Here is a 19740-nt window from a genome sequence, read left to right on the forward strand (position 1 = left end):
TGTATTTTATCAATAAAAAAATAAACAAGCAATAAACGTTTAACAAATATTACAAAGATTCATATTTTACAAAACGAGCAAAGATTTTTATATGGGAAATGTCGGCTTTCTGTGTTCTCAGGTGTGCTGCACAGAAAGATCAGGTCCATGGTAAAGTAATTGACACTTGGAACTCCTGGCCTAACGTCTTCCAAAATATTTTGTTAGGCTTGGACCGAATTCTTCTTTATTATTCCTTCTTTATTATTTATTTTCACAATTTTTAAACTTAGTTATTATTTAAGACTAAATGAGGTGGGTTAGAATTAACCAGTGGAAGGATAGAAAAGCACAAGGGAAAGGAAAAGGGGCAGGAGATGAGCATTTAGTGAAAATGTACATGAGGGTCCAAGCCAGAAGAACCACCAATTTTTCTTCAAAATCAAAAACTGAATTATATACAGTATCAAGTGAGAAGAAAGAACAGCAGCACACACACAGCAAACTCTTTTAGACATCATCCACAATCTCGGACCTCATCTGACATTCAGAATCACACCTCTGCAAGGGCTCGTCACGTCATTGCAATGGGACCAGAAAATGGCAGCAACCACAAACAACAATATGGCAACGTAGTAAATGCCAAACATAATAGTAATAAAAATTAACTGTTATGCAAGGCTTGTTAGTGAGGAATTTCTTAGAAGGTGACTGGGAAAAAAATTTAGTCAAAAGAGAAGTTGAAACCGGCATTGCCTGATGGCTATAAACAGGACCTGAGGAAGCCTAACTCTTTTTATGTACAACACAAACAAGTAAATCCAGATGCTGTTCCTGTCAGGTAAGATATGCAGTGATGACCCTGCACCCTTATCTGTGGTTAAAGAACTAAAATTTGAGACGTGTCCACCACAGCTCATCTAGGCCTTCATACCAACATGACCCCCATGTTGTAACATTCACAACTGAATGAGATGAGTGCCCACAAGGTCACCCAGTCACTTTGGTGTGGATGCTGACCTCTCCCATTGTTGCACAGATCAGAGTTGCAGCACTGAGAGATCCAGCTGTTGCTCCCATATCCATAATTAATGGAAATATTCCAGCCACAGGTCTCCGGGGTGGAGCAGGATTTGTGAAAAGAGCTCAATGTGTTCAAGTCTGTAAAAAAAACAAAGAAAAAGTGATTAGCCTGAAACAGGAATGAATCGATATGAGGAAGCCACAGAACCAATGGATCACATACTGTGGAGCCTCTGCCCAGGGTCTGAGTGAAACGATAAACGTAAAGTATCAGTGACTTCCAAACCTGCCGCTAGCACTTACTGGATAACCTGCCAGGGCTTTGGGCTCATAAGCATGGACGTGGCCGAAGGACCCAACCCCAGCATCTCCCATCCCACCACAATTCTTAATGACTAGAAGTGAAGAGATATGAGAAAAAAACTCAAGATACCATTTAATAAAAGAGGTAGAAGAACAGGGCCTGCAGTCCCATCTTGAAGCTAAGACAGGTTTGTTACTTACTGGCAATTGTGAATGGACTGTCACTTTAAAGATGGGGGACTTCAATGTGAACCCCACCAAAATGACCAAACACCTTGAAGTGTACAATAATTAAGCACTTACATTTAATTAACGACAGCAGCTACTACACTGCTGATCATATAAACTGTTAGTTTTGTGAAGGCACAAAAAGCCTCTTTGAATTTCATTTATGCCAAACTTTGGCACTCTAGCATCATTCACAGAATCCTCCTCGGGATGCCTGAAGTGGGACTTTACCATCTGCCTAGTTTAAGCTTCAGGATTATTAATGTGCAATCGACCTGAATGATTCTGGGAATGCTTCAGACGATTTCATTCCCAGAGTGCACTTCTTTTAGGGCTATGCACGGCTGAATAGTGTGAAGCCTATCTGTACTCAAGGGAGGCAGTCATTGGGTTCAGACTGGTGGATCTGTACTCCGATTCTCGCCATTTTCTGCTGTTTTTAGTGTACCGTTGTCGTCTGGTGATGGGGTTGAGGTTTTTTGTTTTCTAGACGGAATTCTCTGTTAACAGACAGCGTATTTCTTTGGACACTAACTAATAGGCACCAGACTTTTACTTGAACCATTTTTACCTTCTGCTGAGAAAGCCATATAACAGACCATAATCCACATTAAATGGATGAAGGATTATTTTAAAAATCAAGGAAAGAAATCCCAGCAGCTCTGACAGGCAGTCACCATGAGTGTAAAATGGTTTGATAAGAAAACCTTCAAATACAAAGACGTTGTTTGTTTCTTTGTCCTCACTTGCATTCGATGACTGCACCACCGTTGCACAAGTCGATGTATTGGAAGGACACACGGCAATCTGGGTCCCCTCACAATACTCAGAGTCGCATGTGAAGCAAATCAAAGATGAATCTAAAAGAAGAAGAAGAAAAAAGATAATCAATGAATAAATATAATAATAATAATAATACATTTTATTTATAATGCAATTTTCTTAAACCCAAAGCAGGAGAATATAAAAAATGAAACACAATATAAGACGATGCAGATAAAAATCCAAGTAAAAACTGGGAATGATGTGTCACGCATGTTCACCACAGGGTCACCTTCCAGGTGTGCCTGAAGTAAGTCATACCATCCCTGGACGAGAGGGGTTGCAGTCGCTGACAGTCTCGTCTCCTTCTTCCCTCAGAGGCCTTGAGAAACCTCCCCGTGAGGTCACTGACGTGAGGAAAGCTCCGCACCTTCCAATCCACACAATAAAAAAGGAGAAAACGCTCACGTAGGTAGGGTCTCCTCTCTACGTTGACCCTGCTACTCTTCTGTGCCACACCACAAACACTTGTCTGACTTTCCAGAGAGAGGACTACCTTAAATAAAGTGGGCACATTGAGGCGCAAAATGTTTGGTTTATTTTCTGTTTTTTTGTTCTAATTAAGCAGAGTTTTACCCAGTTGGTATCCCAAGCTTTCAAACTGCGTCCTGAACCTCATTTCACTCTGCTACAAGTGGCACAAAGGTAATAATCTGACTGGCTTCAAAAAATTGTAAAAAGTCAAATTTCACTTCATTGGAACTTTACTGCTGCCACCTTTACAGTGACCTTTCATTTTTTAGGGTTAATCGACTTTATATTCAGGTTGATAACGCACTTGTGGCTGGTGTTAGACAAGTTTAACTTTGCATGTAGTTTCATGAAATTGATGCTATAATTCGTTTAACATGTGATTTCACAGTTATGAACTGCAAAACTTGCTTAATCAGCTTTGTTGGCTTTTTTGCAGGTCTTTTTGGTGAAAAAGTAGAATATCCCACCTTCATAAAGCCTCCATCACACTTTGGTGTTTGCCACTTCAGTCGATTTTATGGCTCTTGTCCTTATCACTGTGGACAAGCACAGTGTTTTTACTTGCATGTGGCAGTTTGTTCATGGGGTTCGAAATTCACTAACAAGATAAAGAAAGGTTCTGATTTTACAATGGCATGCGTGTGTGTCTGTGTGTGTGTGTGTACTTGTAGAAAATCAAAATCATTTTCTCCTGGATGCTACCAAAATTAAGATCAAAAAGTTTCCAAGATATCTGGCCTGATCACTGAGAACTTCATACAATAATAACTTCCAAAAAATAGATGTGTCTTCTTCAAATCAGTTGCATTGTGTTTCTGTTGTGGCAGGCTCATGACTTGTTGTTTATAGTCACGTACTTATCTGCATATGCTTCAAAAACAGTTTGACCGATGTCCAGAGATAACTGCTGTAAAGAAGTGTGCACACGCACTCAAAGAAATGTGTACATGGCGGATGATGAAGAGTAAGAAAAGAAGGCACACAAAGACACACAAACACTCACACACCGCAGCAGGTGAGCAAAGGTTATTGGGCACAGAGGTGTTAAGCAACCACAGATGCCAAACTGTCTGTCTATGCCATTCGTTTCCTTCATTTGACCCAAAGTGCTCAGTTTCAAATTCAGTCTTATTAAAGTTGTTCACTTGATTCTGTTTCCAGCTCGTTTTATGTTTTAAGTTAATGTGTTTGATTGTATGCCATGATACTGTACAGTCAGTTGTGTAGTATTGTAAAACTTTCAATTGAGTGATTACCTGCAGTGTCACTGAAGAGAAATTTACATGAAAGGAGTGTGGACAAATTGGTACTGATTTCTATTTTTAATATGACAGTTTGAATATTATGTGCATGGAGACAGGCCAATAGACAACATCTCACACGTTATTGGATTTCCACTACAGGAAAATGCCCGACAAATGAACAACTGCCCTTTCCTGTTTCTTGCTTCCTTCGGGTGAGGACATTCCCGCTATTCATGGAGGATTATACCGAGTATTGTTTCTGTCTTCGATGCATCTTTAGGATTGTGATTATCATCACCTTTGGCAATGCAGGCCTCATACTACCAGAAAAACCACAACTCACATTTCAGCAAATGTCTACACATACAGTAAATGGAAAGGAGTCTGGTGATTTTTTTTGACTAGAGGACTTTATTTAAATGCTTAGTAACAGGCAGACACATGTAGAATCAGCACATGAAAAAGCTAAAAGATAGGAGCAATAATTCAAAGGTCACTGGTCATGAAATACTGTTTGTTTTGTAAATTTGTTACACTGAAAATGTGTGCTAATCGCTAGCTCACCGCTACTTTTCACTGTGGCTACACAGTCTCTGGTCTGTGGGATTCTGTAAAACGATCACACAAACTGTTTTTGAGTGAAACAAAAAGACCAACCTGAACAGCACGTAGAACATCACTCATGGACGACACAGAAAAAGTAAGGACAGAGTGACGGAGCTCGGGGAAGCTGACAACTGAAACCAAAAGCGTCCAAGATGACTCTTTAAACTTTTATTATATTATTCAGATTGCAATTCCTTAGCCAGTTCAGGTCAACTGAATCATTACGAAGTCACTCATGTTTCGTATTTTGATCGTGACCACCAGCTATTTATTACAATGGTGTCACTAGAGAACAGTACTTACTGGCAGGCTTGTTACAGGCAGTGCCTTGGCAGCAGGACATCTCAGACGTGAGGGCAACATGTAGATAGGTGCTCAAACCCACCGGGTCCTCACAGACACTTCCTGAAGCACATCCCATGGTGATATTTACACCGGAACCTGAATATCAAGAACGAAAAACAAAAAGGCAAAATTGTTATGCTTTAAAAATTCAAATACAAAGGCAGATATTTGCAAAAGTTCATCTCCTTTGAAACTGACCACATAAAGATTACAAAGGAAGTGCTCTGCACAAACATGATGCTGTTATTTAGTAAACTGATGTTTAAATAGGAATTTATTTGACAAATACCGTAGACTGTATATTGTAAAATGATTCATTATTTAGTGACACTGTCGTGATGAGGCGGTGGCTCGTGTTCAGCACGCCTTGCTTAAAGATGTTCCTTTACTGTAAAGATTAATGGAGTGCAGTAGATGATTTTAAACAGGGCATTGTGTGGGGCGGAGGGGGTTTATGGATATTGTAGTTTTTTTGTTCAGTGTTATTCAGTATAACTTAATTGTGGAGGCTGCTGTACTGCTCTTCTTTATCAAACTCCTCAAATTCAATCAGCACAACATAGAAAATATATGGCTTTTCCACCATTGGGTCAGTGGTGACCTTTTCTTGTCACTCTTGCTCATCAGACCTCTTCTACTGGAAAGAAGCATCTCTGAGGCCCATTCAGACTTTGCATTGGCTGGTGGGACAAACCTTTTGTTGGAGGGGAGAAACACGAGCCATCGTTTGTCTCCAGCTACGGTCAGTTTCCACTTGGGTTGATGTTTGACTTCTGCAGCGACAGACAGACTGCCTCATAATTGTTTTAATGCTCATGTCATCCCTTTCTATGTCAGTTTTGGACTGTTACTATACATATGTAGTCTATTCAGATCATTATGGATTCATATAATTTAGTGGCTTGATGGGCTGAAGGTCTATGGAGTATTTACAACAGTAGTACTTTAATCTTGGTCTCATTATTAAACATAGCACCATAGTGCTTACTGTATGTAAATCTGTGCTGACCTTGTTTCCCATCCACTACAACACCATCAGTATCAGAATGGTTGATTTTTACTTAGGTGACACAGCCGTGTGCCATAAAAGAAATGCCAGGTTCAGAACAGCACAGTGTAAAAAACAATAGCAAAATCCTGCTGTGTCCAAATCACAAAGCCTCAGTGGACGGCACCTTCACACCCAAAAAGTCACAACTGTCCTATCTTGAAGACTGCAGACCACATTTTAAATGAACAAAGGACCAGGAGAGGAACACAAGACAAGATTTGTGCCACTTTTAGCCAGAACCCAAGGTAAACTCAGGAATCAAAATCAGAGAGAAATAAGTAGGAAGTGCAAATCAAAGAGATATTTTTGTGAGAACCAAAATGTTTTTAAAAATTCAGAGTCCAAAAGCAAGACCAATGATTTGTTACCCATGAAATGATTAAAAAGAAAAAGCCTTTGGAACTACCATTGGAGATTAGGGCTGACCTTAAAACCCTTGACCTAACGAGGTCAGGGTCACGACCTCTGCCCAGTGCTATTTGCAATTTCCTCCCATGAGTTTGTCGTCGTCTGAGCCTCTTTGTGGTCTCGGAGACAGGAATCATACAGGTGCTTACATTGCCCCTCCCTGAAATCCCCCATTTTGGTTGCACGCTCCGCATTTGTGCGCAATGAAAGCCAACACACCAGGGTGGTGTGAGGAGGCATATCTTCATATCTCCATGTCTTGTGCCTTTGTAACCACACACAAACTAACCTCAGATTTGGAATCTCTGCATGTCACAACCCTAGGATTGCCATACAATACGCAGAAAGTCCAATAGAATTTGTATAATACATCTTTACTAATCAGAGATCATACCTTGATATGAAAGCAGAAAATAAATGCATCCAATACTATGGTTTTTTAAATGGCCACTTTAGTTTCCATACTTTGGCTCATGGTGATGTTGGCTTCATTTACCTGATCTAAAGCAGTAGTCCTGAAAGATGGTGCACATTACGATGGCCTGGCAGGAGCCGTCACTTCCTGTGCAGCATATCAGCCCATTCGGCTCACTGGCCATGTTTGTAACTGGAATTAGAAGAGATAACAATGAGTCTCATCACATAACTTCAAGGACCACTGGCCGTTTTTAGGTTGCGCTGTACATTTATCTGCAGAGGACACAAGCAGAGTCAAGTGAGGAGATCATTTGCTCCTTTGTATTCTCAAGTAAAATGAAGCATAACATACAAAAGGGATGAGCAAAGAAAGAAAGAACGAGACCCAGCGGTGTTGACTTTTGTAAGAGGAAGTGAAGTCATTCACTGCACCAGTCACTCGTTCTGCAATTCAACTTTCATTTCTAACCGTTATTGGTGTTGCACACATCAGAGCTGCAACACTGAGAAATCCATGTGCTGCTTCCATAGTCATAACCGATAGAGGCGCTCAAATTGCAGTACGCTGAGGGAAGGCAGGACCTCCAGGAGATTAGAGAGGAGTAGAAATCTGTAGAGAAAAATAAATAATAATAATAGCAAATACAGTAACAAGACAAACACTGTGCTTATACTGTACACGCATACACACACATGCACAAAGACAAACACGTATATCACAAACAGAAGTTAATACAGGTTATGGTTACGCATGTAATTGTATCGGGGTGATGTGAGGCTGTGACAGCTTTCAAATGGATATTGAGAATGACTGGACTGTGTTACAGAAGAAATAAAATAGTCCAAAAAATCAAGGACCCATTGTTGTTTGTTTACTGTACCTCGTCTCATCTACTGACCTGACATGTTTAGAGTTGCCATCTGTTGATGTTCTGAATGCCCGTCTCGCCCTTTTGATGTCTTCTGGTGTTCTCCCAGTTCTCAGTGATCCAAATAAACCATTCCTTAATATTACCAATCATTTGAAACTTATGGGACACTTTAAAATAGCGTTTTGTGAAACAATTCTTTCTCACTAAACTTATAAGATCTTCTATGCATCTCTTTTACAAATTACACGTATGCTGTAACGGTGAATACACAATTAGGCAGTAATGAGTTGCCCATGGCCAATGACACTTCATTAAGAAAACAATCCTGGTATGGCACTCTCTCTCTCTGTGTGTCTCTCTATCTATCTATCTCTCTATTTGTCTGTTATATAGTGCCTTTCACACTAGCTATCCATCAGCAGCCTATTTACGTACCTCCTACAACACCCCAAAGCCATCATATCTCTATTTGAGTGTCTTGCTCCATCGTCACAATCTTAGATCCGCAGATCAGCTGCTCCTAACCGTTCCCAAGGCACATTTTAAAGTTCGTGGTGAAAGGGCTTTTTCCGTCTGTGCACCTAGGCTCTGGAACTCCTTACCTTTAGTGGTTAGGCAAGCCGCTTCAGTCGCCACATTCAAATCACACCTAAAAATGCACTTCTTCACATTGGCTTTTAATTCTTAACCTGTCTTATTTCCACTTGCTTTTTGCTATTTCTCTGTTTTATTGGGTCCCCTGACCTGTTTTAGTGTCTCTGTTTTAATTCTCTCTTAATGTTTGTTTTTAATATTTTGCTTTTAGTCTTGCTTGTTTTAACTGTACAGCGCTTCGGTCAGTTGTAATGCTGTATTTTTAAGCGCTTAACAAATAAAAATGGTATGGTATGGTATGGTTACATACTATATGTCGCGAATCCAGTATGTCTTTATTGGTGTATTCATTTAAACTGTTCTGAGGAGACATGCGAGTAAGACTTTCACTCAACTGTGCGAAGCTGACAGCAGACTTGAACTGAACTTGAACAGATTCATAACATCAGAATTTTATCAAAAATCACCCAGCCTTCCCTCTCCTGTGTGCACACCGACATCAGATGTCTTGGTTTGGCATCTCGCAGCCACCTTCTTCTTTCTGATATGATGTGCCTGTTTAGTAGACTCACTTGTACAAAGTCACAGAATCTTACCCCAGTCTGTACCAAATCTGCAGCATTGAGCCTGAAAAGGTGGCAGTCACAATACAATTCATGACCAGAATCAATGAGCAGTGTTGGATATTTTCGGGGCTACCAATGAACTTCTCTTTGCCCCTACATGAGGGTGTCTCAAAATTGAAATGAGTTGTTAATGGAAAAGGACAAGGCTTTATCTAAATGCTTATTGTCCAGCTCTCTTAAATTAGGAAGAAAGGACACCTTAATCTGAAAATGGTGAGTTGATGGTACATGTATAAAATGGAAGTGTCCAATAATGGAGAAGCTAGTCCAGGGTTGGCAAACTCCAGTCCTGGAGGGCCGCAGTGGCTGCAGGTTTTCATTCTAACCTTTTCCTAATCAGTGACCAGTTTTCACTGCTAATTAACTTCTTGTTCCCTTCATTTTGATAGCCCTGTTTTTAGGGATTCAGTGCTCTGAATTAATTATTTTCTTCATTACATGACAGCCAAACAGAAAATCAAATGTGAAACAAGTCAACAGCTGTCCAGCTAAATTAGGGCTTCAAACTCCAACTAATTTCACTCCAACCAGTTTCTTAATGAGAAGCCAATTCTTGCTGTTAATTAAACTCATTATTTAATTCTATGGCTTGTTGCTGCTCTCATTCTGACACAACAGACATTTCCAGAACTGTTGATTTTCTGTTTTTTCTAAGAGCATTGTCATAATGTTTTGGGGATCTGAGAGATCAGCCTTACGGAGACCTTCACCTTTCTTTAATTTCAGATATTGTGTGATGGGCATGGGTGAGCTGGTCATGTGGCATCTTGTTTTGTGTCTCATTATTGTTTGGCAGCTAATTAAAGAAAAAGAAACAACTAAGGGGCCTGAATCAAGTTAATTAAAATGAAGGCAAAAGAAGTTAATTAGCTGCAAAAACTAATGAAGAAGATGGTTAGAATGAAAACCTGCAGCCACTGCAGCACTCCAGGACTGGAGTTTGCCACCCCTGAGCTAGTCCATGGCAAGTCACACGTGTGGAAAGGTTCAATCAAGTTTGAGTAACGTACACCATCATGTATGGCTCAGCACGGCTTTAAACAAGTCTTCTTCAGGTTTAGCCTAATGCCTGCTTAGGTGCCTAGCAGTGACCCTTGTGGTCAGGTAACACCCTGATGGGCCATAGTGATCATCTGTGCTTTGTCACCAAGATGGTCACTTAAACTTTCTGTTTTCTACACTCACAACCTCACCATTTTTTATTCCTTTCTCCCAGTTACTGACCATCTTGTCTATTTAATGATCGAGTTTAGCTTGGCCAATAGCCAAGATGGTCCTGTTGAATTCTGTACCTTCAATTAACTGATTAACCCCACCATTCCTTGTCTGTCTGGTGCCTTTCATTGTCTACTTTATGCAGCTAAGTGAGAGCACCTCATGGAGATGAAGGCACGTGTCAGCAGCCTAGAGAGGTTTTGACAGAATGATGGCATGACACTGGAAGAAAATCTGAGTGAAAAGTAAGAAACCTACTTGTGCAGGAGGGTAACAGTCAAAGTCAGAAATCAGAGAGGTGATGACACGACTCACCATGAGCAACCCCAGAGGTGAAAAAGAGAAAACAAACAACAATCAAACAAACCACTGTCCTGCTTACTTGATCCATACAAGGAGTAGCCCGAGGCACAGGAAGAGCCTTGAGGGTCACACGCGTGTACCGACTGGCAGGTACCCCAAGAAACTGAAGAGAAGCAGTCATAGCAAATTAATGTTCCACCTACAAATTAGAGAAATATGTTAGAGATGGCAATGTGAGGTGATGGACATCAGCTGATAAACAGCAGAAAACTCCACAACAAGGGTAACACGTTTCACTGAGGCGACGTGTTTTGAGCACACATTCAGTGGTGACATGGCCAACGCATGGGGAAAGGTTATTAAAATATACGACACAGACGCAATTCCAACATCCACTCTGTTCACTTTAAATAAATATATGAAATGCTGAACCTACGTTTTTTTGCCTAAATTTGAACAAATAACTGGCTAATCAGGCCACCTGTGGTAACTCAGTAAATGTTTTCTTAATTCTTTTACTAAGGGTTTGTTTTATTTAAGATGTCAGACAAGGCACCTTTCGTGATGGAGCTGGGATGTTCTTAGGCTGCGCTCCCTAGCTCATAAACTGAAGATGCCAGATTCAAAACTCCAAAGCGGACAATTTTGTTCTGTAAAGAGAAATGTCAGGATCTGCCGCAAACCAAATTGACATCTTGGTGGTTTTACCATGGCGTAACACGTAGTCAATGTTTATTTGTAATTAAGGTGTAGCTACACTGACGACTGTGCTTGAAAATGTTGAGCTTTAAAAGCGTGACATTGTACAGTGGAAATCAATCCCAAACCTAATGAGCAATTAAGCTGAGCATAAGCATTCATCATAATTGGTTTATTTGTTCTCAAGTTGCAGTGTCCTCACTTTTGTTGTTGCAGGTATATAGACACAGCATGGAGGAACATCAGCCAAAAGACATATGATCTCACCTCCTCACCTGATCAAGAAGCCCCACCCCTATCAAACCAGGTTGGAAGTGGGGGTTCAATTTGAACCCACGACTGGGAAGAGATGGCGTTCCTCCTCAGAAGTGCTCTACTCAAGAACCTTGTATCCATGGCACAGCCATTGACTAACTGTTGTTTTGGTCTTTCTCAGACCTTCCATTTCTGTTGTCCTTACTAAACGAGGTTCACCAGGCTGGCGTGTCAACTCCTTGAGCTGTTCACCCTCGTTTTATTACACACCCCACATTTTTCTTTCTTCTTCACATCTTCATCTGTACAATGAATGAAGACACTCACAGATGACCTGAAACAGCAAACAACACAACCAGACACACAGCAGTGACTCACCGGCTTTATTGCAGACATTGCCCTGGCAGCAGCTCATTTGGGAGCTGAGCGGCACTTGCAGGTTGGTAGCTGCCATATCTGGATTGTCACAGACGTATTTCGTAGCACATCCAAGAAGAAGGTTTCCAGCAGTGCCTACACAAATATTATTAGAAAACATGATAGATAATTGATGGGTGGGTTGATGATAGACTGAATAGTCTTCTCTTGTTTGTCAGGCTGGTTATGCTAAAAATAACTGTGCTCTTATTAACAGTTGGTGAAACATTAAGAGGTGATTGCGTCTCATCTCTCTGAAGCTACAGTATGTGAAGAACTGATCGGTGAAACTGTAGGAGCTCAGTGGTTCAGCAGGTGACGCTGCATCTCACATCCCCAGACTCTAGTTTGGGTGATTGCTGCAGTGCTTTCTACATGCAGTTTCAGACTCCAGTCAGGCGGTGCTCACCAATTGGGTTTTCTACAACTTTTTGTAACCCTTTTCAGTTTGATTCTTCACCAAATTGGAGTTTGCCACCCCTGAGCTAGTCCATCGCAAGTCACATGTGTGGAAAGGTTCAATCAATTCGTGGTACCTCTTTGATGGGCCTTGTATGTTTACATTTAACTTTTAAATTGATATACTTAGCGGATGCATTTATCCAAAACTACAAAAGAGGTCAACATAACTAAGTGAACATTAATCTGGGGGACTGTTTAGGAACAACAAGTGTACAGGACAAGATTACAAAGTTTACCATCACAAGTGAAAAGCTCAAAACAAAATACAAGTGAGTTACAACTTTTAGGGTTACAAAACCTAAGAGCTAAGAAATTCACCAAAGAAGAGCGTCTTCAAACATCTCTTGAACACAGGCCGAATTTCAAATTGAGATGGGGAACTTGTTCCAGCAGCAAAGACCTACACATGAAAAGAGTCTCAATTGAGATTTGATGCCACACTGAAGCGGCATCACCAGACTCCATTCTCCATGAGAACATAGTGAGACAAACATGTATAGGTGTTGCCCCCCTGACTACTCTGTAGGCCACCATCAAGGATATGAACTTAATATGTGCTGCCAAGGTAGTCATCTGAAGAGAGGAGCGAGATGTGCCTATCTTGGCTGGTTGAACACATTTTGAATCAACTGTAGCAGCTGTCTCTATAAACCATTTTCAAACACACAAGTTTACTTCTTTAGCATTTGAACCACTTATATAAAAACAAACCAAGTATCATTCACATCCATTAGTCTGGACCATTGCACCCATGCTGACCAGCTTGTCGCAGTAGTAATAGGTGGCTTTCCTAGGGTTCAAACTCCCGATTAATTGTAAATTCACTAATCACTTGTACAACCACGTAACAATGGAATCCAAATAGGACCAGCAGTGAGCCTCATTGCCGTAAAATGAATACACTCTGGCGGTGTGGCCTGCCGTTTACTGAAACGAGTAGTTCAGAATGCCGATGTTGACACAGAGCCGGATAAGGACAATAGCTGGACACGCACAATTGAGGATCCTTAAGAAATCTTCATGATAATTCATCCCCTCCTTTAACCGTCACCCCTCCTTTAACCGTCACCTTATCGTGGTGGAGGGGTTTGCGTGTCCTAATGATCCTAGGAGCTCTGTTGTCCGGGGCTTTATGCCCCTGGTAGGGCCACCCAAGGCAAACTGGTCCTAGGTGAGGGATGAGACAAAGAGCGGTTAAACAAACCTCCTATGAAGAAAAACCATTTTGGACGGCGTTTTCCCTTGCCTGGACGCGGGTCACCGGGGCCCCACTCTGGAGCCAGGCCTGGAGGTGGGGCTCGATGGCGAGCGCCTGGTGGCCGGGCCTGCACCCATGGGGCTCGGCCGGGCACAGCCCGAAGAGGCAACGTGGGTCCCCCTTCCCATGGGCTCACCACCTATGGGAGGGGCCAAGGAGGTCGGGTGCAGTGTGAGTTGGGTGGTGGCCGAAGGCGGGGACCTTGGCGGTCCGATCCTCGGCTACAGAAACTGGCTCTTGGGACGTGGAATGTCACCTCTCTGAAGGGGAAGGAGCCTGAGCTAGTGCGCGAAGTTGAGAGGTTCCGGCTAGATATAGTCAGACTCACCTCGACGCACAGCTTGGACTCTGGAACCAATCTCATTGAGAGGGGCTGGACTCTCTACCACTCTGGAGTTGCCCCCGGTGAGAGGCGCCGAGCAGGTGTGGGTATACTTATTGCCCCCCAACTTGGAGCCTGTACATTGGGGTTTACCCCGGTGGACGAGAGGGTAGCCTCCCTTCGCCTTCGGGTGGGGGGACGGGTCCTAACTGTTGTTTGTGCGTATGCACCGAACAGCAGTTCGGAGTACCCACCCTTTTTGGAGTCCCTGGAGGGGGTGCTAGAGGGCATACCTTCTGGGGACTCCCTCGTTCTGCTGGGAGACTTCAATGCTCACGTGGGCAATGACAGTGAGACCTGGAAGGGCGTGATTGGGAGGAATGGCCCCCCTGATCTGAACCCGAGCGGTGTTTTGTTATTGGACTTCTGTGCTCGTCACGGATTGTCCATAACGAACACCATGTTCAAGCATAGGGGTGTTCATATGTGCACTTGGCACCAGGACACCCTAGGCCTCAGTTCGATGATCGACTTTGTGGTCGTGTCGTTGGACTTGCGGCCACATGTCTTGGACACTCGGGTGAAGAGAGGGGCGGAGCTGTCAACTGATCACCACCTGGTGGTGAGTTGGCTTCGATGGTGGGGGAGGATGCCGGTCAGGCGTGGTAGGCCCAAACGTGTTGTGAGGGTCTGCTGGGAACGTCTGGCAGAGCCCCCTGTCAGAAGTAGCTTCAACTCCCACCTCCGGCAGAACTTCGACCACATCCCGAGGGAGGTGGGGGACATTGAGTCCGAATGGGCCATGTTCCGTGCCTCTATTGTTGAGGCAGCTGACCGGAGCTGTGGCCGTAAGGTGGTCGGTGCCTGTCGTGGCGGCAATCCCCGAACCCGCTGGTGGACACCGCCGGTGAAGGATGCCGTCAAGCTGAAGAAGGAGTCCTACAGGACCCTTTTGTCCTGTAGGACCCCGGAGGCAGCTGATAGGTACCGGCAGGCCAAGCGGAATGCGGCTTTGGTGGTTGCTGAGGCAAAAACTCGGGCGTGGGAAGAGTTTGGGGAGGCCATGGAGAATGACTTTCGGACGGCTTCGAGGAGATTCTGGTCCACCATCCGGCGTCTCAGGAAGGGGAAGCAGTGCAGTGTCAACACTGTATATGGTGGGGATGGTGCGCTGCTGAACTCGACTCAGGACGTTGTGGGTCGGTGGGGGGAATACTTCGAAGACCTCCTCAATCCCATTAACATGCCTTCCAATGAGGAAGCAGAGCCTGGGGACTCAGAGGTGGGCTCCCCCATCTCTGGGACTGAGGTCACCGAGGTGGTCAAAAAACTCCTTGGTGCCAGGGCCCCGGGGGTGGATGAGATACGCCTGGAGTTCCTCAAGGCTCTGGATGTTGTAGGACTGTCTTGGTTGACACGCCTCTGCAACATCGCATGGACATCAGGGACAGTGCCTCTGGATTGGCAGACCGGGGTGGTGGTCCCCCTCTTTAAGAAGGGGGATCGGAGGGTGTGTTCCAACTACAGAGGGATCACACTCCTCAGCCTCCCTGGAAAAGTCTATTCAGGGGTCCTGGAGAGGAGGGTCCGTCGGATAGTCGAGCCTCGGATTCAGGAGGAACAGTGTGGTTTTCGTCCTGGTCGCGGAACAGTGGACCAGCTCTATACCCTTAGCAGGGTCCTGGAGGGTGCATGGGAGTTTGCCCAACCAGTCTACATGTGTTTTGTGGACTTAGAAAAGGCATTCGACCGTGTCCCTCGGGGAATCCTGTGGGGGGTACTCCGAGAGTATGGGGTACCGGCCCCCCTGATAAGGGCTGTTCAGTCCCTGTACGATCGGTGCCAGAGCTTGGTCCGCATTGCCGGCAGTAAGTCGAACCCGTTTCCAGTGAGAGTTGGACTCCGCCAGGGCTGCCCTTTGTCACCGATTCTTTTCATAACTTTTATGGACAGAATTTCTAGGCGCAGCCAGGGTGTTGAGGGGGTCCGGTTTGGTGGGCTCAGGATTGGGTCACTGCTTTTTGCAGATGATGTTGTCCTGTTTGCTTCATCAGGCCGTGATCTTCAGCTCTCTCTGGATCGGTTCGCAGCCGAGTGTGAAGCGGCTGGGATGAGAATCAGCACCTCCAAATCCGAGACCATGGTCCTCAACCAGAAAAGGGTGGAGTGCCCTCTCAGGGTTGGTAGCGAGATCCTGCCCCAAGTGGAGGAGTTCAAGTATCTCGGGGTCTTGTTCACGAGTGAGGGAAGAATGGAGCGTGAGATCGACGGGCGGATCGGTGCGGCATCCGCAGTAATGCGGGCGTTGCATCGGTCTGTCGTGGTGAAAAAGGAGCTGAGCCGCAAGGCGAAGCTCTCAATTTACCAGTCGATCTATGTTCCTACCCTCACCTATGGTCATGAGCTATGGGTAGTGACCGAAAGAACGAGATCGCGAATACAAGCGGCTGAAATGAGTTTCCTCCGCAGGGTGTCTGGGCTTTCCCTTAAAGATAGGGTGAGAAGCTCAGTCATCCGGGAGGGGCTCAGAGTAGAGCCGCTGCTCCTCCGCATCGAGAGGAGTCAGATGAGGTGGCTCGGGCATCTGATCAGGATGCCTCCTGGACACCTCCCTGGTGAGGTGTTCCGGGCACGTCCAACCGGGAGGAGGCCCCGGGGAAGACCCAGGACACGCTGGAGGGACTATGTCTCTCGACTGGCCTGGGAACGCCTTGGGATTCTCCCGGAAGAGCTAGAAGAAGTGGCCGGGGAGAGGGAAGTCTGGGCATCTCTGCTCAAGCTGCTGCCCCCGCGACCCGACCTCGGATAAGCGGGAGACAATGGATGGATGGATGGAATTCATAGTACATGGCTAAGCAGCAGACCAAGCTAAAATAAACCATCAAATACCAGTCCAAGGTGTGAGCTGGACCTTCAGCTGAGAATGTGGGATATCACAGGCGTTAAAATTCATGAAGGGTCCTGCCACCAGTTTGGATTCAGTCATCCCATTTCAAGATTCTGAGTGATCATCTTCACATCATCTTGTAGCCTTCCAGGATGACTCACTTTACTCAGATGAGAACTCAGTTAAGACACTCGTGGGACATCTGAGAAGGATGGCGATGATTTTGTCTTCCACCACAATAAGAGGCTCATTGACTTCTTGTCTAGCAATGGAGTCAACATCCTCCATATAATTCTGCTTCATGGTGCACATGGTGTTTTTGTGGTGGTACAGCGTAGGCCAGCATACTATGTTCTTATTTTCATTATCTGCTGCTGCCCATGTAGGCTCTTTTCACACGTGGGCTCTGACTGAGTTTGAATTTTCCTCCATGACCTAAGTGTTTGAACAGCCTTGTGTTGCTATGAGCTGGAGTGTATTGTGATGGTGGGGGGTCTTTAAAGTTTGATTAGGAGACAGTGGAGATGTACATTAAAATGCATAAATGTCTTTATTTTAAAATAATACACACCTGGACAAACTCATTAGCCTACAACAAACCAAATGTTTCAGCTATGGGGAGTCCCAGGCTGCCCAGCTTTGTCCCACCGAGTAAGAGAACAAGCCAATCAAGACTTTTGATCACAATCATGTTCTTTGGGAGGGACTGAGCTTCTACAAAGCAATTTGACTATTAATAAAGAAAAGATGCCATCCAATATGCCACATGGTACACAGAATGAGAACAGTTTTAGTTAAAAATTTAAAACAAAGCAAAAACCAAAGAAACAACAGTCAACACAATTAAAGACATAAAAAAACAACAAATTGCAACGCTTTTGCAACGTTTGAACCATACCTGATGTGAAGCAGTAGGCCTGATCACCTGTACAGGTGACCACACTTGAGCAGGATGGGTCACTTCCTTGGCAGCAGACCTGTCCATTCGGCTCACTGGATATGAAAACTGGGGATGAAAAAGTAAAGGATGAAGTCAACCTCAGCAGACTTGTTCGGCTGTCACCTAGAACTTCAGCTCTGTACACCTCACGCTTTCAGCATCTCCACCCAGATCACCTCATGACAGTCACCTCAAGGCACCACACAGAGGGCACCGCCATGATTAATAATGTGAGAGCTTCAAAGACGGGAGAAGATGAAGCCATCCAAAGGCCCCTGCACTCCTGTAAAGCAGGCCCACCAAGACTAAAGCTCTCATGATGAATGAAGGAGAAACTTAACGAATCGTCTCTTCCATTAACTGGGCACCACTGATCTCCAATCGGACTCGCTTGAGAATTTGATAATAATGGCAGTCTGACTCTGTTCAGTTCTATTTCTGGCTGTCAGAATATGTCACCCGGTGGTCCATCCATTTTCAGGACAGCTTAGGTGTGGTTGACTAAGTGACTCCATCAGTATCAGTACGCGTGTGTGGGTGAATGGACCCTGAGATGGACCAGCACCCCGTTCAAGGCTTTTCCCTGCTTTAAGCCCAGCGCTGCTGGGATAGGCTGCAGCCCCCTATGACCCTGAATTGAATCACAGGAGCTTGGGGATGCTGGATTATTGTAGCATTGTCATTGATGCCTCACAGATCCAAGAGACTGGATTCAGGTTTTAGCAGCCTGAGTCCATGCAGGTGTCAAAGTCAAATTCACAAAGCCAGTTCAGGATGGCAAGAATTTTATTCTACACGCCCCTGTCCCCACTGGTTTGGTGGATGAGTGACAAATTGACCCGCTATGGCTGAACACGTGTGTGACTTGGAATTGCAGTAGGTGGATCAGGAAATCAATGAATTGTTGCAAGAAAGAACAGCACCTTACGCCTTTTGAGCACTTTACCTAGCTGAGTGTTGCAAATGTCGGCTTGGCAGCACTGTGAAGTCCAGCTGTTGCTCCCTAATCCATAGTTAACTGATGCACTGATGTTGCAATTCGCTGGGGCTGCACATTGTCTCTGGAAAGAAGTGGAAGTGTATCCAACTGCAAAAAAAAAAAAAATAAAGACGTACAGTACATGTGAACAGTGACACACAGATAGAGAAAGAACCTCACGACACAAGTGAGAAATGCCCACCTGAGAATGACTTGACGTCACTTGAGCAGGAGGAGTTTGGGGAGCTGCAGGTGATAAGGCTGCTCAGACAAGTGTCCCAGGAATACGGAGAGTAACACTCACTACAGATAGAGATAGAGCCTAAAATGGAAAGACAACAAAATGGTGTTTAACTGCAGGAATTGCTGCGTTTGAAACAATAACAATTGATGTTTCCAGGAGATTGTATTTCTTATGAGCCGTGTGAGTCCTTCCAGTGTTAGCAGGGACAGGACGATAACACAACCGGAACATTCACAAGGGGATTTGTCGGGAAGACAGCACCAACAAGTGGTGCCAGATCAGCATGGGACAATGAATGAAACAGAGGAACTGGACCTGCATGGGACACTAGACCACCACTGGGACAGCCAGTGACACCGAGGCTTAGTCCACACTAACCTGATCGATTTCAAATGCCTGTTTTTGTTTCAAACGTTTCTCATCCCCACTGCTGCTTTCCGATTGTGTTTGTTTTTGGAATTTGTCAGCCAAAACAGAGGCTTGTTCACAAAGTCAATCAAAACGCAAAGAAGAAGAGAAACAAAGAGCAGCTTGAAGAAAACACCAAACCAGACAGACGATACTCAACGCTGTTAAACTTTACACACAAGAATAAGGTAGCTGAAGCCATAAAACTCCAGACTGAGAGTCCTGACAAAGTAAATACAGTTGCGTGGTCTGAGGCACAGTAGCCGTCGACTGATGCGGTCAACACATTGAGGTCACAAAGGCCATCATCACGACATGACAAGCAGACGGCAGCACTTCTGAACGCTCTGTTTTTACAT

At 44.4% G+C, this 19740-nt stretch overlaps 1 protein-coding gene across 1 annotated transcript in view; it reads right to left on the minus strand.

Moving 5' to 3' along the window:
• LOC114645658 (uncharacterized) overlaps positions 1-19740 on the minus strand; it is a 154232-nt gene that overhangs the window by 15076 nt on the left and 119416 nt on the right. The window contains exons 53-62 of the mRNA XM_051922626.1: positions 18932-19051; positions 18697-18837; positions 17709-17816; positions 11843-11977; positions 10590-10709; positions 7370-7510; positions 6980-7090; positions 4983-5120; positions 2280-2393; positions 1000-1140 (exon numbers count right to left, since the gene is read on the minus strand). Of these exons, the coding sequence (XP_051778586.1) occupies positions 1000-1140; positions 2280-2393; positions 4983-5120; positions 6980-7090; positions 7370-7510; positions 10590-10709; positions 11843-11977; positions 17709-17816; positions 18697-18837; positions 18932-19051 (1269 nt within the window). The remainder of the gene's footprint in view (positions 1-999; positions 1141-2279; positions 2394-4982; positions 5121-6979; positions 7091-7369; positions 7511-10589; positions 10710-11842; positions 11978-17708; positions 17817-18696; positions 18838-18931; positions 19052-19740) is intronic.

The sequence above is a fragment of the Erpetoichthys calabaricus genome, chromosome 2 (assembly GCF_900747795.2).
Source record: "Erpetoichthys calabaricus chromosome 2, fErpCal1.3, whole genome shotgun sequence".
Classification (NCBI taxonomy): Eukaryota; Metazoa; Chordata; class Cladistia; order Polypteriformes; family Polypteridae; genus Erpetoichthys; species Erpetoichthys calabaricus.